General features: G+C 42.2%; 1 protein-coding gene and 1 long non-coding RNA gene across 5 annotated transcripts in view; one reads left to right on the plus strand and one right to left on the minus strand.

Moving 5' to 3' along the window:
- Window positions 1-1110, plus strand: LOC102076407 (uncharacterized). Its single transcript, XR_267177.3, has 3 exons — window positions 1-207; window positions 780-883; window positions 952-1110. It is a non-coding gene; the product is annotated as an uncharacterized LOC102076407 (long non-coding RNA).
- A 3083-nt stretch (window positions 1111-4193) lies between these two features.
- mib2 (MIB E3 ubiquitin protein ligase 2) overlaps window positions 4194-17800 on the minus strand; it is a 39627-nt gene continuing 26020 nt past the window's right edge. For all 4 annotated transcript variants that reach the window (XM_019349978.2, XM_025901644.1, XM_013277647.3 and 1 more), the window contains 9 exons: window positions 17305-17453; window positions 16707-16863; window positions 15858-16012; window positions 10161-10287; window positions 9798-10058; window positions 7928-8106; window positions 7482-7675; window positions 7292-7357; window positions 4194-6968 (listed from right to left, as the gene is read on the minus strand). In XM_019349978.2, coding sequence (XP_019205523.1) covers window positions 6727-6968; window positions 7292-7357; window positions 7482-7675; window positions 7928-8106; window positions 9798-10058; window positions 10161-10287; window positions 15858-16012; window positions 16707-16863; window positions 17305-17453 — 1530 coding nt within the window. In that variant the 3' untranslated portion in view covers window positions 4194-6726. The remainder of the gene's footprint in view (window positions 6969-7291; window positions 7358-7481; window positions 7676-7927; window positions 8107-9797; window positions 10059-10160; window positions 10288-15857; window positions 16013-16706; window positions 16864-17304; window positions 17454-17800) is intronic.

The following is a 17800-nucleotide window of genomic DNA, read 5'->3' on the forward strand; positions in this document are numbered from 1 at the left end:
CTCGAGGCCTGGAGTTCGACACCTGTGTCTTAGAGGAAGTGGAGAAAAGAGGTGACTGGAGAGGCTGGTGCTGAGAGACATTATCAGCATAGTTTAGTTTATGGTGGTGGATGATCTGACCTAGTGGAAGCATGTAAATACTCTCAAAGAGTATTCACAAATACTCTTTGGTTGACTGGAGCAGAGGAGGAACATGAGTATCTGCAGGTGAGTTAATGTGCCGCATGACACCGGGAGAGTGCTACACCTGCACGGTTGTTGTGGAGAGATAAGTGGTCAAACTGGGAAACTGTATGAAAAGCTCCTGAAAGGTTCAGGACGCAGCGGACAAATTTTAAACCCCAAAATTAATTAGTGTCTTTATGTTGGAGTTTTTCTCAGACAGAACACGAGCAGCCATTTAACACTCACAAAAGCTTTCAATCCAACTATCGGCCTCCTTTCTGTAACATTGTGAGCACTAATGTTCGATAGATTGTTGGATAGACCTTTAAGTGTAACCTAAATACTCCAGTAAGAACTCTTCACCTCACTGGATGGATGGAAAGAGAGAGAGCTTCAGCTCACACAGGGCACGGAAAGCAGTTTGGTGAGGAAGTGCACCCTCTGTAGGAGCCCTGAGACATCGCCCTGTGCTTGTTGCCTTCCCGTTACACATATAGTCTATCTGATATAATGACATGGATATTAATCATAACATCGTGTGTGTGTGTGTGTGTGTGTGTGTGTGTGTTAGAGCGAGTTTAAACGTCAGGACATTCATTACTCTGATTTTCCAGCTGCCACTAGATGGCGATCTCACCTCATCTCTCTGGCTCTGCTGCAGGAGGCGCAGCACACTAATAGTAACACACTGGCTGCAAATGTCTACGTGTTGTTCGTGGTGGGTGAAACAAACGAAAATCAATAAGACAGAGTCAGACTGTCAGAGTGACACTTATTCTAACACAGGAAAATAACGAGGAGGAGCTGGAACAGAAGCTAAAATCAGAAGGATACGAGACAGAAGAATGTACAATATACCTGAAAATGCCAGTATAGTGATCATCATAATTAAAAGTGTGGAAAAGATGGATGGATGCCAGCTCCTTATTCACAAATATTTAAAGTATATATGTCTCCTAACATGTGTTTCCTGTTTATCCTGTGCCAAATTTGTTGTTGTATTTTTCTTTCACCAAACTTCCCCATGATCAAAATGTAACCGAGACGTTTGAGTTCACATCACAGGAAGGGCATCCCCTTGGTTTTGTCTGTATCTTCATCACTACATCACCAGATTGTGCAGGAATAAAAAACACTGACTAGTCAGTTTGTAAGGTACACCTTGCTAGCTGGGGCCCTTATGCCTGCAGAAGTGCCTTAATTTCATACATTCAGCAAGGTACCTTTTGTTCCATATTGCCATGATATGGGTTGTAGCTCAGGTAGAGTAGGTCAGAAGGTTGGTGGTTTGATCCCTGGCTGCTCCAGTCTGCAGGCCAAATATCATTGGACAAGATACTAACCCTAAGTTGCTCATCAGACTATGAATATGAGTGAAGGAGGCATTTGTATAAAGCGCTTGAGTGCTCCAGGAGAGTAGAAAAGCACTATATAAGAATTGGTCCATTTACATGATAGCATCATGCTACTTTGTCATCTGAACACCCAGGATGTGAATCTCCTGTTCTCCATTGGATTGAAATCAGGTGACTGTGGAGGCCATCTGAGTGCACTGAACTCACTGGTTAATGTTAAATAAACCAGTTTAAAAGGATTTGAGTTTTGGTCTGTCACCCTGCTGAAAGCAGCCGTCACTGTAGCTACACTGGACATGCCGCATTGTGCAGCCAACCTCTTTTGGTCACAGTCAGCAGTAATACTCAGGTAGGCTGTGATATTTAAATGATGCTCAGTTGGTACTGAGAGGTAAAAAGTGAACAAGAAAAACATCCCACACACCATTACACCACCAGGAGGCTGAACCAATCATACAAGGTAGAATGCATCCATGCTTTCAAGTTGACCCTACCATCTTAATGGTAGCCAGACCAGACCAGACATGGGGTGAAGTTATTCACTAATCTTACTGAGCCTGTGCAAACTGTAGCCTCAGTTTCCTGTTCTTAGCTGAGAGGACTGTGCTCTTCTGTTTGTTGTAACAAATAGTTATTTGAGTTACTGTTGCCAGAGTTCGGAGGAGAAAGGCAGTCTGGCCATTCCCCTCCAACCTCTGGCATAAACAAGGCATTTTCACCCAGAAAACTGCCGCTCACTGGATATGTGTTGTTTGTGGACCATTCTCTGTAAACACTCAACTTGGCTGCGCAGGAAAATCCCAATAGGTCAGCTGTTTCTGAAATACCAACAACCACAACACATTCAAGGTCACTAAAGTCCCCTTTCTTCCTCCTTCTGATTCTCGGTTTGAACTTCAGTAGGTTGTCTTCACCATGTCTATGTGCATAAATGCACCAAGCTAGCTCCAAGGTTGAACAGTTGTGCCTAATGAAATGGCAAGTGCGGGAATACTGGGATATAGCAAGTATAAAAGATGTGATGTTAACATGTGAACAAAAAGTCAAACAAATACATATTGAGTACTGAATGATTTTATGTTGTAGTCCATCTAATTAAACTGACCGAGCTGGCATTTATCGCAGAGGATTAGACAAACCCAGTAACCTTTTTAAAAAAATAAATATCACTTCAGCTTTGTGATGTTCAAACAAAAACAAGAAATTCGAACATCACGGTTTGATTTTTGGTCCCACTGTTCTGTCATCCTGTCCTCAGACGTCACCAAAGCACTGAGTCATATGCCAAAGCCTTCTGAGCCATAAGACAATTAGGACTAAGAGGAAGCACAAGGCAGTGTTTAACCAGAGACGCTGCTCAGAAACCAGCCACACTAAAAGGGTTACAGCGAACACAACCTGCTCACCTGCTGTTTAGCAGAACTAAGAAGGACCTCATTGCAGGATGCGACCAGGAAATAGGTCGAGGGATCCATTATTACACACACTTTAAATATTTCAGTCTTTAAACCTTTCAAATCATCTTTGATGCTGCAGTCAGTGTTCTTCCGTTTAATCCCCACCCCCCACCCCCCGCTCCTAAATGTAGTCAGGGAGGAAAGTGTGATTGAAATAGTTTTCCTGGTATAAAAATAGTCATTTGGAGACTTTTCATTTCTCATAGGCTACAAAGAAATCCATTTCTTTGCTGTGTGGGTGAAAACAGGAGTGAAAACAGTGTCTGAAAATAAGCAAGTGTGCACTGATGAAGGTAAGGATTAGCAGGGAGAGCTGGAGAAACCAAGGGGCACTACGAGATTTGCGAGGGAGGCAGCAACCAAAAGGGCTTTGAAAAATCGAGACAACTAACAGGATCATTCTTACCAATTACTGAGAGCAAAACTTTCCATGATTTAATCCTTTGCTTTGATGAAGAGTCCGTAATGGTTCGGCTAAGGATACTGTGGGTCACTCTGATCAAATTCATGACACAGGCCAGACTGAGACCTTGTTAAAGGACATTATCATCTCTGTTGATGACACTTTGGAAATGTGTTGCTAATAAACAGTCATTAGCCTGAAAATAAAACCTTTAAATTGAACTCGAATTGTATTTTTGACCTATTTTTAGGTCAAAATACATCATCACCTCACAGCAAGAAGGTCCTGGTTCAAATCCTGCCTGGGGCCTTTCTGTGTGGAGTTCACATGCTCTCCTTGTGTCTGCGTGGGTTGTCTCAGACTTTCTCCCACATGTCAAAGACATGCATGGGGTTAGGTTACCTGGTGATTCGAAACTCAGGTATTAAGAGCTGGGATAGATTCAAGCCTCCATCCATGAGGAGAACCGACGGATATCTGATCAGCTGAGAGGTTTCCTTTGTTAAAAACAGCATCTTGTCACATCACTTTAAACAAGACGTGTCAATATGAGTGGACACATTATTCTACAAATAAAATTTCGACAAACATGCAGCTTAATCTGTGAAATTTGAAAGAATGAGCTACCTTTTAAATCTAAAATATAATGAATAAGTTAACCATTCATTCACAGAGGTTAGCATCTGATTCTGTTGCTGCTGACACTTGATTTCTGCACGCATGCTTCAAGTCAAGGGGAAAATGCAGCACAGTGAATTGAGGTAAGGTATTTCATTGTTTAAATGAAGAAATGACACAGAGGAGAAGCCCAAGTCCTTAGAAAACAGTTCCATATTTATTGCAAAATATTTTTGTACAGAATACAACTGAAAAAACATCAACAGAGGAGGAATGGACAGTAAGGCCAACATCAGAACTCCAAGAGCTGAAATGTACAAACACCAATAGTAACAACTGCTGCTTTAATATAATTTTTATACATAAATTGTTTCCCGCCCTCACAGCGACCTCCTTAAAAAAACAAAAAGAAACAAAAAACCTCAAACGTCTTCCCCTTTTTTTTCTAGAACATTATTGCCTTTGCCTGTAAACCCATCACCTTAAAACACCAACAATCCTTAAAATGCTGAAATTTCTGTAAGAAACGTGTCCCTTGATTGACAATGTCTCACAAAATATAAATATATATATATATACTTGTAAAAAGCTCCAAACGATATGGGACTGATAATATTTCATAAGTGTGTAACATCACGTTTCTTTGAGAACACGAGGAGGTTCAAAACAGTAAGCTAAAGTTAAAAGGCTAACACCATTAGCTCAGCTGCTAACATCAGTAACCGAGTGTGCTGTGATAATATTTCTGATTCTAACCTAAAAAAAAACAAACATGAAAATTAGCTTCTTTTTTTTTTTTTAGTTCACTTCACACTGCTGGAATAACTGAACCCTCGCTTGAGCTCAGAGGGGTTTAGCATAGTGCGTCTAGGTAATTTCGGGCGTGCATGCCCATGCACATCCTCATGCGATTTGGCACTGATTTAAAAAAAAAAAAAAAAGTTCTTTCCTCAAAGCAAATGTCGTGGTACGCCTTGGTTTCTCCAGCTCCTTCTCTGTCACCTTTTTTTTTTTCTTTATACATAAGAAAGGCAGAGTGAGACCGGATATACCCCCCTCCCAAAAAAAACATTCAAATGTACATCTTTTTAACATTGCCTCTCCCAAAATTTGGGATCTAATGAAGAAAAAAAAGTGTCTCTGGAAGTTTATGTCCGAAAATAAAAATTAAATTAAGATTTATACATATATATATATATATATCTGCATAAGCCCTTCAAGTTAACACACCAAGAACGGATATCAGGATGATATACAATCCAGAACTCCAGAGGAGAAAGGGAGGCTTTCTTCTGAAAAGACTGGACTACAAAGGTAGACGTGGAAGGAAATACACGAGTGACACGACTACGCCATGTTTTTGCCCTTCTGATTCTAGATCTTACAATACATCTGGTGGGTTTGGTAACAAAATAGCAGTTAAAGTGTGTGCTCGCTGGGTTCTCCGCACAAGCCATGTGACAGACAGACTGAGTGGTCACCACACACAGAGTGAAACACAGAAATGAAGCCGACTGGTGCTTCTGGGAAGCTTGGTGGACTTTTTTTTCTCCTCGTATTTTCAGAGGAAAACATCAGCTTTGTTGCAAACATTCGTTTAACTAATGAGAATGAAACTGTGACTTTAGACAAAGTGTTTCTACTTCAGTTCTTAGTCAGTATGCCCAACTCCAACCTTTCCTTTCAGTAACCTGTTGCTTTATAATGCTGTGTATCTGTGTGTGTGGTGTGTGTGTCTGAGAGTCTGTGTGTGTGTGTGTGTGTGTGTGTGTGTGTGTGTGTGTCTGCATCTGGGGGTGGCTCTTTAATTCTGTATGGATATTCCAAGTGCTTTCAATGATTTGATACCCTGAGTAGAGGCTTGGGGGTGAACTTCAGTAGAATCCAAAAACCTTTTGGCCGAAAAAGGACGTTACTAAGTAATACCACCTTTCACACATAAATACACACCTGTACTCGTAGGTACGTTAAAAACCACGAATGTAAGCAGAGAGAAAGAAAACGACGACGACAACAAATCACCCATGACGACACGGTCATTTTCAGCTTTGCAATATGCATATGTTCATGCATATACAGTGTGTATTTCCCCTTGCATACAGACAATTGGTTGGGGATTATATAGAGAGCCTTTAGTTATACCAACTCCCTCTGCAGAGACTAACACTGATTATTAAGAGACTGATACAAATGAGAGCAAACATAATTCACAGGACAGGCTGAGGAGCAAGATGAGAAGTGATTTCTGCGCAGCCTTGTAAACAGATGTGGCCAGAGAGCCAGAGAGGATGATGGGACAGACATCCACTTAAAGCAGCAAAGAGAGGACAGATTACACGAGGCAGAGGCTGGGTGGGAGTGAGGAAAAGAAGTAGTGAGTGAGGGGAGGGGCGTTTTTTTACCCTCCCAGCTTGCCAATCAAAGCAGCGGCGTCGCCTCGTGACTTTGACTCGGACTCAGCTAAACATCTGTCCTGGAGCTGAAAATCGAATTAAATTAATAGACACGTTCCTGCCTGCGCTGCTCGATGAAAGCTACTCCGAACACAAGGTGGTCTCTCAGTGTTTTAATACAGCATCTGATAGTCAAGCAGCCTGTGGGCTTATCCAAGGGGATGGTTGGGGTTACTGGGGGTGTCCAAAATAACAGCTGCCCACTGCCCATCCCCAGCCTCGCTTCTCTCCGACGCCCCCCTTCACTATTCTCTGGACTGAGCGGAGAGAGAAGCTCAGACAAACAGCTGGATCCGCTCGCGGATGGTCTGCCGGCAGATCGGGCAGGTCTTAAGCGCGGCGCTGCAGTCGATGCAGGAGGCGTGCCCGCACTGGAAGACCAGCTTGATGTGGTTGTCGATGCAGATGGGGCAGGTCATCCTCTCCTCCATCTGACGGTAGCGGGACTGCAGTTGTTCGAGCAGGTTGTGCTGCTCTGAGTTCTCGGTGCCGGGGCTGCAGTCCACCTCCGTTTGGTCTGTGGAGGGAGGTCATCGTTATTAAACGAGTTCGTTTTATGCAGACTGTGCAGTGCTGTGCAATATGAGACCGTCCTGCTGCGCTAATGGCTCAAAGATAATAAGGTTAACACGGAGACAGCAGTGTCCAGAACACGCAGCTGCTTTCATTTACCATTCAAGACTGCGTCTCAGTGACATCACAAGACCAGAGAGCACCGCGAATACAGAGACGTCGTCTTTAGGACATCATAAATGATTAAATAATCTCATGAATAAACATTAAGGTAACAAGAAACATTTAAGACTTCAGATTTCGGACAGTAAAGCAGCTAGAACTTACCTTGCCTAATTTTCTTGGTGATTGTGACCTGGCATTTGATGCACTTCTTCATGCGATGGGCACATTCTGTTTAGACAAGCACCACAATTAGACTCAAAGTCTATTTTTATCTGTAACAATAACAATACTGTTTGACATTCAATAATGAAAGCGGAGCAAACAGCAGAGAGAGAAAAAAGGCACAGCCCACCTTCACAGGCCACACTGTGCTGGCAGGGGCAGAAGAGAACCAGAAGAGCCAGCTCGGAGCAGATGAGGCATTCGCTGGGCCCGGGCGGCGTTGGTAGAACCAGGTTGGTCATGGTGTTGGGCGTCGTGTGGACCCGCCGCAGGCTGGCGCTGCTCAGGCCCTGTCCACATGTGATGGCCTGCAGGCGCTGCAACCTGACACACAACACACAGCTATAACGCCCCACTAAACCAAGGCTTCCTTTTTTAACCTCAGCTGACTCCCACACACCAGCGCTTATCCCTTAGCAACTGTTTTCTGTTCGTCTTTAAAATCCTGGTTCATTGTCAATGAAAAATAGCACATAAGAGTGTAAATATGACCGTCAGAAGGTTTTATGAACTATGCATCATAAAAATATCAGCCACCGCTTCGTGTATTTCAACCCTAATTTTGCAAACGGCTACCTGTGCTTCTCAGAAAAGCTCTTGATGAGCTGCAGCATGGTGCTGTCTGCCACCAAGTCCAGAGGACTCTTGCCCTTGTGGTTGGCGTAGCTGATGTCAGCACCTTCCATCGCTAGAAAACAGGCGACAGCTGTGCCTATGCTCAGCTCCGTACTCCCCAGAACACCTGTAGCGTTCAGCTGTGGACAGAGAAGATAAGGGAGGGGAGAGAAATGTTAGACCATTTTAGAGACGTACTCTTTAAAAACCTAACAGCTGATCCAAACAGTGAGAGCTGAGAACAACTTAAAAACCTCCAGGAGCTGAATTTAAGCAACACTAGGTAACTGAAGTAAAAACAGTGCAACCCAGCTAAGGCTGATATATAATTGCACTCCTAATCAGCACGGAAGAACTCCTAATAACTCATCTGCTGACAGTGGCCAAAACAGCCCTGAGCACTTAAGTCTAGCCACCTTCATGGCTGTGTATGTGTGTGTATTAGTGTGCGCTTGGCAGGTGTCCAGGATGCTGAGAGGAGCTGCAGTGTTTGCGGTCATGTAGACTAGAAAGGACGTTCTTCTTCACTGGTGCAATGATACCAACACGAACTGATGGAACAGCAATTAAAGTGCTGCTCAAAGCAAAGAGTCAAGGTCTCTGTAAGATGAATATTAGGCTACTTCTCGTGAGTTAACAGCTTTCAGAAAAGCCAGATTCAGCCAAGTATCGAACAACAGATAAACAAAGTTAGCATCTATCTAATTACCGGAACCTCTCTTTTCCCAGTGTAGGAATAGGTGGAAATCATGTGACCTAAATCCATCTATTTCCGATTTTGATGATGTCAGAGCGGTCCTAACAGCTCAACAAAGCATGTTTGTGTTAACAATGTACAATTCAAATAACTACAAGTAGTAGAAGTAGCCGTTCTTTGCAGTAATACTCGGGTCCATCTTTGCCACTGTAACACTGGGTGCACTTCTCTCATTAATTACAAGAACTCTGCCAGTATTTTCTTTTAAAGCCAGAGAACAAGGTTAGAGTCAAAGACACAGTCATCTTAGGAAATCCTAAATGTTGAGGGCTTATTGTTCAAATGTCTATAGCATTACTGGGCATGCAGCCCCTGCTTTAAACTATATATGGTATCATTTCACTGCACTCCTAATTACTTTGTCCGCAGTTAACCCCACTCTTCTGTCATGTTTATACAACCTGCCAAAGTCCTTTCTCCTTATTTAACGCCGTCTTTAAGGCCGTGCCACCTGACTCCTTCCAACTCTTTCTCACATTCATCCTGCTGTTTACCTGGTAAAGTCAACTAACTCTCTTACACTAAATTAACCCCCAGAACTAAAGGTAAATAGTGTAACACTTATTCATTTATGTTCATCATTTTATCCTCGACCCTTATTAGCCTTTATTTACCCTACTATGAGCCTGCACTTACGCTCTAAAGCCCACAATAATCTTTCTCCAGCTCTAAAGTAATGTTCTGCTCGTCATTTACTCTCTTATCCAGTCTATATTTACATCTCTTCGTAGTCTTAGTAACCTTGTCTTTGTCCTTTATTTACCCTGTTGCCAGGTTTTATTTAGCCACCATTTCATCCTGTCGAACAGCATCTTTTCTCTTGCTCTCTTTTCATTTGATCCACTTCCAGCAACACCAAGAATTCAACAGTAAAGGATCTGTGAAAAGCTGAACTCACGTTTTAAATCTATCCCATGATAACGGGAATGGCAAAAGTTACAAAGTGGTGAACTTTGATGTAACAGTAAAACAGTTTCATCAAACTGGGCGCTCCCCTTGAACGAATCTTTTAAAAATGAAAAGAACATATTTAGCAACATGTCACCTCTCCCTCACCCTCCCCATCAGTCTCACCCTGCAGTACAGAGACGTGGAGGAACATCCGTCGCTGCTCTCCTCGCTGCTGCTGGTACCTACGGATGGGCTGAGCATAACGTTGGCCAGCTGCGGGCGGAGGAGGGCCACGTGCATGGCCGTGTCACCGTCCTCGTCCTCCATGTTGACGTCAGCGCCCTCGTCCACCAGCAGCTGCACCAACTCTGTGTGGCCCTGCGTCACTGCCAGCTGAAGCGGCGTCTGGTTGCGGTTGTTTCGGATGTTAATGTCACAGCGCCCCTGTAGAAGAAGAAGGAGAGCAAAAAGAAATACATTTTTTTTTGTTTTACAACAAAAGCATCAGTTTAAATGGGTAAATATGCAAACGTATCGTCAACTCGCCTCCTTGATGAGGATCTCCGCGACATCTTTGTGGTTGTTGAGAGCCGCCAGATGCAGCGCAGAGAAGCCGTCCTCTTTTTTCACATCGACCAGCTGCCGTGCTCGGGCCAGGATCTTTTCTGTGGCCCTGCCAGCAGGACAGAAACACAACACTCAATTAGCCACATCGTTCCTGACTCCTTAAATTAAGTGCAGTATTAGCTGTTCTTGAGCTTGTTGCCCCATCAAACACTCACAGAGACGGCTGAATATTGATATAATGGTAACACTTGAATTGAATGGAATATCAATGTATTTTATTTGATGTTGTTTTATTTATCTACAAATACTTAAACGTAGGGACACTGGAATAAAGGGACAACAAGTCAGGCTTTTACAGGAAACAAAGAAACAGTTATTCAACTGTCCATTTATTTTACTAAAATATATGTAATAAGGCCTGTTCTCCCTTTCTAAGGTAAAATAAAATAAAAGCAGGATTACAAATAAGCTGTTCTAAATCTCTACTAAATACCGAGTATAAAGTGAACATCCATCATGCACATCAGCATAATGAATATTAAATAGAGAAGTAAAAAAAAAGGAAAAGGGTCAAAATTATTATAGTCCATAATAAGGCCCCAAAAAGTGCAATGTATTTATGCTGTAAGCTGGGAAAATACTGTTTGTTTTTCCACAGAATTATAATGAAATGATGCACTTACAGTATAAATAACAGGAAAACAGTCTAAATGTACAACACTGAGTACTTCCTCAATCATATATTGATGTAGGCTTATCATTATGTGCCTGAATCTGAACAGACAGCGACAAGTGTCTACAACACCACCTCAAGCTGAAGAAAAGGCACGAAGCATAAACCTCTCAGATATGGAAATATGATCAAGTTTCCTGGTCTCTGAAAGGAGCTTGGACTGAGACGCAGCTGCTGTAAAGCCGCTAACAAGCCAATCTGACAAGAACGCTCACCATCATCATCAGTATTCAAACAAACAGTGCACTACATCAAGGACAAATACCACAACCTCCACCTCACTTACACAGTGCTCAACTCAGCTGAGGACAGCCAAGCTCAAGTTTTCTAACATGAAAAATTTAAGAGCAAATTTGGTCAGATTAGAGATTAGAGCAAGTCGTCTTAACTGTGAGAGGTTAACAAAAGTGAAGCTGAAATTCGGCTGCATTCGGTGAAGTGACAATATTGGAACTGTTTTTTTAATCTTTAGCACACTGGACTAATTCTGCAGTTTAAGGATGGACTGCACTGTTGAGTTGCCCTCTGGTCTGTAGCCGAGTTTGCTTTATGACGTGTGAAATTGAAGCCGACAGCCTTCACGAACGCCCGGGAAGCTAGCGTGTCCGTGAAGGCCTCCATGTGAGGTGAAGCAAACTTTCCAGTGATCTTAACTTAATTTTAATGTCAACTCTGCTGCATCTCACTGAAAAACACCAGTGGTGCACACATAGATAGCTGGTGTCTGAGCAATCACAGTGAAGCTGAAGCAGATTAACAGATGGCATACAAGGAACACCCATCGCTATTTTTTTAACTCATCCCTTTGTTTTGGGACTTCAAATTAGGGGCGTGGACACTTTAACCAACATGGCCCTGTAGCCAATCACTCTCTGCATTGCCTTGAGATGACGCATTATAATTGAGACTGTAGTCTGTCTGAAAATAATAAATAAATGTAATTCGTATACTGGAAATAATACTCTTCCAATTCAAATAATGCTTTTCAAAGTTGTGCTTTTTCTTTTAACCCGACACACTGTTTTTAAATACTGGATGCAACTGTATGACATCAGAGTAACAGGGACAACTTTAATGCAGCTTTCACTGACCTAACTAAAATATTACAGTGATTACAGGACTCTTAGCAGCAGAGTGCTAATACATGAGGTCCTGGACTGTTATAAGTAAGCGGCATGTATAGGCACGATTGATGGATGAAGGCTGTTAGGAAGACACTGTGTTAGAGGTCACTGGTATCTGCAATGCAGCTCTATACGTGTGTGTCAGCGTGTGTGCGGTTGAGCTATAAAAGTTAGCTCCAGACCACCTTTTATTAGCTTCACTCAGGACGGGTAGCAGCAGCCTCAGCTGTGTCACCTCTATATCCGCTCCCCCTTTCTTCTCTGCGTTTCTTCCATAAGCCTTACTCCCGTGTGTGTTCATGAATATTCAGACTTGAGCTGGCGTTTTGAGGCAGTTTTGTACAAACATGCACTCACGCGCAAGAGCTGGAGGGCATCTTAGGCACGCTGGTAATGACTTTCCTGGGGACTGAAGTCATCATTAGGTTATTTTTGGGAGTTTGCATCATGCTTGTTTGTAGCTTGCTTTTCAATCAAAGCTTGATAAAAGCAGGAGGACTGCTTGATGTACACGAGACGACAAAACAAAGCATAAAACGTGGCGGTATTATTAGCTATAAGAGTGACTAAGCTGTGAAATCTAGCTGTGTCAGAGAGTTTACACAGTACTGTCAAGATGAACACTAAAAATGAAGACAAGGGTTTGAGGAAAAGGGAAAAAAAAAACTTGCTGCAGATGTGGTGAAAGTGAGGAGAAAACAATGAAACTATGTTGAGGTGAAATGCAGCCAAGCAGTTTTCATTTTCAAGTAAATACAGCTAGCATCGTCTCTCCTATCGAGCTGAAACCTCTATGAGAAATCTGGCAACAAGCCTTGTTTCTTTTCTTTCCCAGGACTGTTTGTGAACTTGGCCTCAAGCCCCTTTTTTCCATTTCCTTATAATAAATAAATACTCTAATAAACAAAACATTCTTGTCTTTTGGTCACAAAAAAAAGAAGGTCACAGCTGCTCTCGAAAACTCACTCCTCAGGATAGTAAAGCAGCCATCAATTAAGCAGTGGAAATATCCTAATGGACAAATGTGCTGAAAACTATAGAAAAGAAAACAGACAACGAGGGAAACAAAAGAAGCAGTTTCAGTCTGCTCTGTGTATTGGACAACATAGAAACACAAAAAGTAGACAGTCACTGTCGTGCATTAGTATAGTGTAGGCCTGCTGATGATAAATTAAGGACCTGGTGAACCGAGTTGATCCTGAACACTGTAAATCCTGTGTCTCTGTTTTTGGTGCAGCAGCTGATGTCAGGCTAAATGAATGCTGGGGAGAGCAGCCTAAATTCCCAGAGGTGCACATATGACACTTGCCAGAACAGATCGGACATTTATTAAATGACTGTCTACTGCGGCCTCCACTTGCAGGTGTTGCTTGCCAAAAGTCTTTTCCCCGCTCAGTCCACATTTGTCCACACACCGCTCATGTGCAGGGATGTCCTGAGATCCTATTTTTCAAGGTCAGTAGATTATAAGATACGTAGGAGGAGCCTGGCTGTGGGAGCGCTGAGGATATGTGGGTCACTGGGAGGAAGTCAGAATTTGAGGCTTTAAAGCCTTTTTTGAGGAGAAAACCTCATTAACTTGCAGCATTTTTTTAAGTAAATTTAGAGCAATAAATAAATAGTGGAGAGTCTTCAGGAAAAACAGCCAGCAGACTATAGTAAGCTATAGTAATGCATTTGTTCTTTACTGACCATACAGATTTATGGACTTTAGACATAAGATACATTTTTAAAGTCTTGAACTAAAGCCTTGAATGAATGAATTGCTTCGGGGAGGAAATTTATGGTGAATCTGGTATTTTTAATTACTTCCTTGCCTTATTGACCCACCCCTTAAAAAGCCAGGGAAAATTTTCCATGACAAATTTGTGCTATTTGTAAAGGAAAATTCCCAAAAGGTTGTTAAGGCCTCAAAGCAAATGTTCAGTCAGATTTGCTGCATTTAGGGAAACAACAACCTTTTAAAAGTCACTTAGATATTTGAATCTTTAATGCAATATTTCTTTACCTTATCAAAATAATCCAATTTCCACCTAAAGAAAATACAAATTTATACATATAGAACTGCAGTCAGTGATTTTAAGCAATAAATTGTTTATACTCCGGAAATTAATGGAGAAAAATCACACTACAGACCGCATTAGGCAACAGGCAGCGCATTACTGAGAAGAATGATGGCCGTTGACTTCCCTTTCTACATTTACAGGTTCCTGGAAGTGTGGAGGACAGAGGGAGATACTGGCACACCAAGAAAAATCCAGGGAACATTTATATGAAACCCTATCATTGTGAGAAAACTCAGTTATCAACTGCATTTCTGTGTCAAGGCTCAGCTTAAGATTAAGAACCTCCAGTGTCGATCAGCCTCAAACCAACAGACAGAAAATAATAGAGCCTTTGTGGCACGTACCACTGAGTCAACTTTGAAGGCTGGCCTTAAGCACTTCAGTGTTGAGTAAAATGGCTGAGCTGATCCTTTTCCAGCTTCCGAACGGTGTCACTTGTACCTCTTTCCCATCCGGACAGTGTCTGCGTTGGTGCAGAGCCGCTTTCAGAATGGGCTTGAATTTCGACAGCGTTGCAAAGTGAAGTTTATGTAACACAGTGTACAGTATTTTCCCTCTGTGCCTCTAAAACAGTGTTACACAGCAGTGACAAAGTCTACAGCCGAATCGTGACAGCTTTGCTGTGTTAATAAAGTCTTTCCTGGGAAAACATGTCTGGCTCATTGTTTAGCTTTTGTTTGGATTTTGGGAATTTTTGCGCACTCATGAATCTCAAAACTGCATTGCTGAGAAATGTCTACAGATGCATACAGTCCGGGGAAAAGAGAAAAAAAAACAACTGAGTGTGTACAGAAAGAAGTGATGCAAAAGTAAATGTTGTTGTATTTCTGCCTCATATTGACAGTCAGCCTGCTGACAGCAGCAGAAGCTGTGTGGGAGATGAGATCTATCTGTAACAGATAGCGCTGAGAGAGCTGACCTTTGAATCCTTATTTGAACCCACAGAAGAGATTCCCACACATAAGCACACAAGCCTATACATGCACATTTCCAACGCTCACAGATACATGCGTTTAAACTAACAATACAAACAAAAAAGCAGGGACTGAAAGCTGAATGGCGCTGAAAGTTTTTTACTTTGCACCTGAATTTGTTTGGTGTACATAAAGCTAGATCTGGGGAAACCAAAGCTTTTGATTGACTTTTCATCAACGTGGTGCCAGGTTTAATCCAGAACCAGTTTCCCAAATTTGGAAACATAGTACAGTATCATTAATTTGCTCAGCCCAAAGCAGAACCACTGATGCCAGTGACTACTGCAAGAAATTCAGCAATGATTGGTACATGAAACCCACTATGATTTTCTTCCTAAAGAAACTACCCCAACTCTTGCCAGTAACAATAGTCAAACCAGTCAAGACTATGGACAAGTTCTCAAAGGCCACAAAGTAAAAGCTGGTTCCACCCGAGCACAGACGCCACACTGGCGGAATAAATGTCTTTTATTGCTTTGGCACATTCAATATTGTGATATTTTAAGGCACATGCCCAATACTTCTTAATCTCAAAGTGACAAGTGCAAGACTACAAGGCAAAATCTCTTCAAAAGTCCTAAAATACTCTAATGACACTAAATGGTAACCCCTAGAAAACCCCAGGTGCATGTTAGAGCTCCAAAAATGCCTCAAGTGCCTAAAAAAACATTTAAAGTCAAAAAATCTTTTCCAACAAGTTTTGGGGATATTTCCTAATTTCACTTCTGTGTATGACATGTGACTGCGCGTGTAGATATGATTACATCATCCCCACTCACAGTTTGTTTCCTTTGAGGGCAGCATGGTGCAGCAGGTTGAAGCCTCTGTGGTTCTGCTGGGTGAAATCAATGTTGGGCACCACGGACAGGATCTCAATGATATTGCGGAAATCTTTAGCAATGGCGTCGTGGAGCGGCGTGTCCCCGTATGAATCCTGTTAAAGACAGGAAGCAAACAGGGTCAAATTAGCTTTTCAAATTCAGGTTTTTAAATAATTTCTTGAGACTTAAGAAAATAACACTGACGTGGTCTATTAAACATCTTCTATACAAAATATTCTGGTGATCTGTCAATTGAACACGATTTCGGTTCACTACAATTTGTTGACCCAGGGAGGCAAAAGTTCCTGATTGCCCTCCCCGCCTTTATGAAATGGTCAAAAAAAGCAGATGTATGCTCAGATCACATGCAGATTTACCACACGGAAAAGCTGAAAAACTCTGGGCTGGCATGTTTTTAGCTGAGTAGCCACACTGTTGAAGCAGAAAAAAATAAGTTAGGAAATCGTTGGCCTGGTTGCAGGCGTGTTAGCCCATGTGAAAAATCCCCTATGGGCAGTATGACTGAAAGCCAGAGAAGATTACTTACTGGCTATCTAAACACTTACTCAAGGGTCTCCCTCCACCCCCCCCCCTAAACTGACTAGCTTGATAATTAATAATAAGCTTAATCACTCCTAACCAGTAACTGCACCAGAGTGAGTCAGAGTGAGTTGAGTTAATTTAGTTAAAATAAAAGATAGGGAGTAAAAAGCAACACTGGAAAAATGATCAAGCACAAAAAACTAACATGTTGGATCATTTTTATTGATGGCTGGGGTCAGGACTGAGCACACAGCCACCTCTCACCTGGAGATTGACATCAGCAGAATGTTCAGTTAGTACCCGCACCACGTCAGTGAAGCCCTTGTTGACGGCGATGTGGAGCGCCGTGCACATGGAGTTGTTCAGGAGGTTGACATTTGCCCCCTTACTCAACAGCAGCCGTGCGATCTCCGCCTGATTACTGGACCAAAACAGACACAAATTAACCCACACTTGATTCTTCAAATTTCTGTAAACTATATTAACTCAAAACTAGGAGACAACAAATGAAAAGAAAAAAAAAAAAATCTACCTGCATCTTCAAAAAGCCCAAGAGTTGCTTACCACAACACACAAACATCCTGTCTGAGTTTTTTTAATTTGGATTATATGAAATCTTTCCTGATCACATTAACACAGGATGTTAACTGGGTGGCTTATTATGGTTATTATGCAACAGTTCAAGGCAGTCACTTCTGTGAAGAGGTGATCACATTACAAGGAAAGGGATGAGCTTGAGCTCAAGTCATTTATCTGTCAGTCACAAGCTCCTGTTTTGGACTTGCATTTTATCTATCTATCTATATATATATATATATATGTGTGTGTGTGTGTGTGTGTGTGTGTGTGTGTGTGCCCTTACCCAAAAGCAGTGTAGTGCAATGCCGTGTCTCCATCTTCATCTTTGACCTCAACTGAGCCGTTTGCCTGCAGCAGGGCCTTCACCACCTCCATGTGGCCTTGGTGAGCAGCAACCTGCAGCGCAGTCTTGCCTTGGTTCTTGATATCCACCTGCCATGGGCACACACATCGTTGCAGATTCATCAGAGCTGATGCTAGTCTGGACAATAACTGAGCTCAACACTGAGTGGTTGGAAATAATCTGCACATGAATAACAACCACGCTCGTCATGCACTTGATACACATAATCCAAATAAGTAGTGTCGTCACAGCAGAGCTGAATGCAGAGATAAATATTTACTCCGACTTCGCCGCGTGACTTTTTTTTTCCTTTTTTGCCTTTCAGAAGATTGAACAAAAGAAAAACATCTTAGGAAATTTCAAACATCTCACTTTAATTTAAGTAGTATACATCAACACTGAATGAAAATTGAGTGCGACACAGCGAACACACAGT

The sequence above is a fragment of the Oreochromis niloticus genome, linkage group LG20, assembly GCF_001858045.2.
Source record: "Oreochromis niloticus isolate F11D_XX linkage group LG20, O_niloticus_UMD_NMBU, whole genome shotgun sequence".
Taxonomy (NCBI): domain Eukaryota; kingdom Metazoa; phylum Chordata; class Actinopteri; order Cichliformes; family Cichlidae; genus Oreochromis; species Oreochromis niloticus.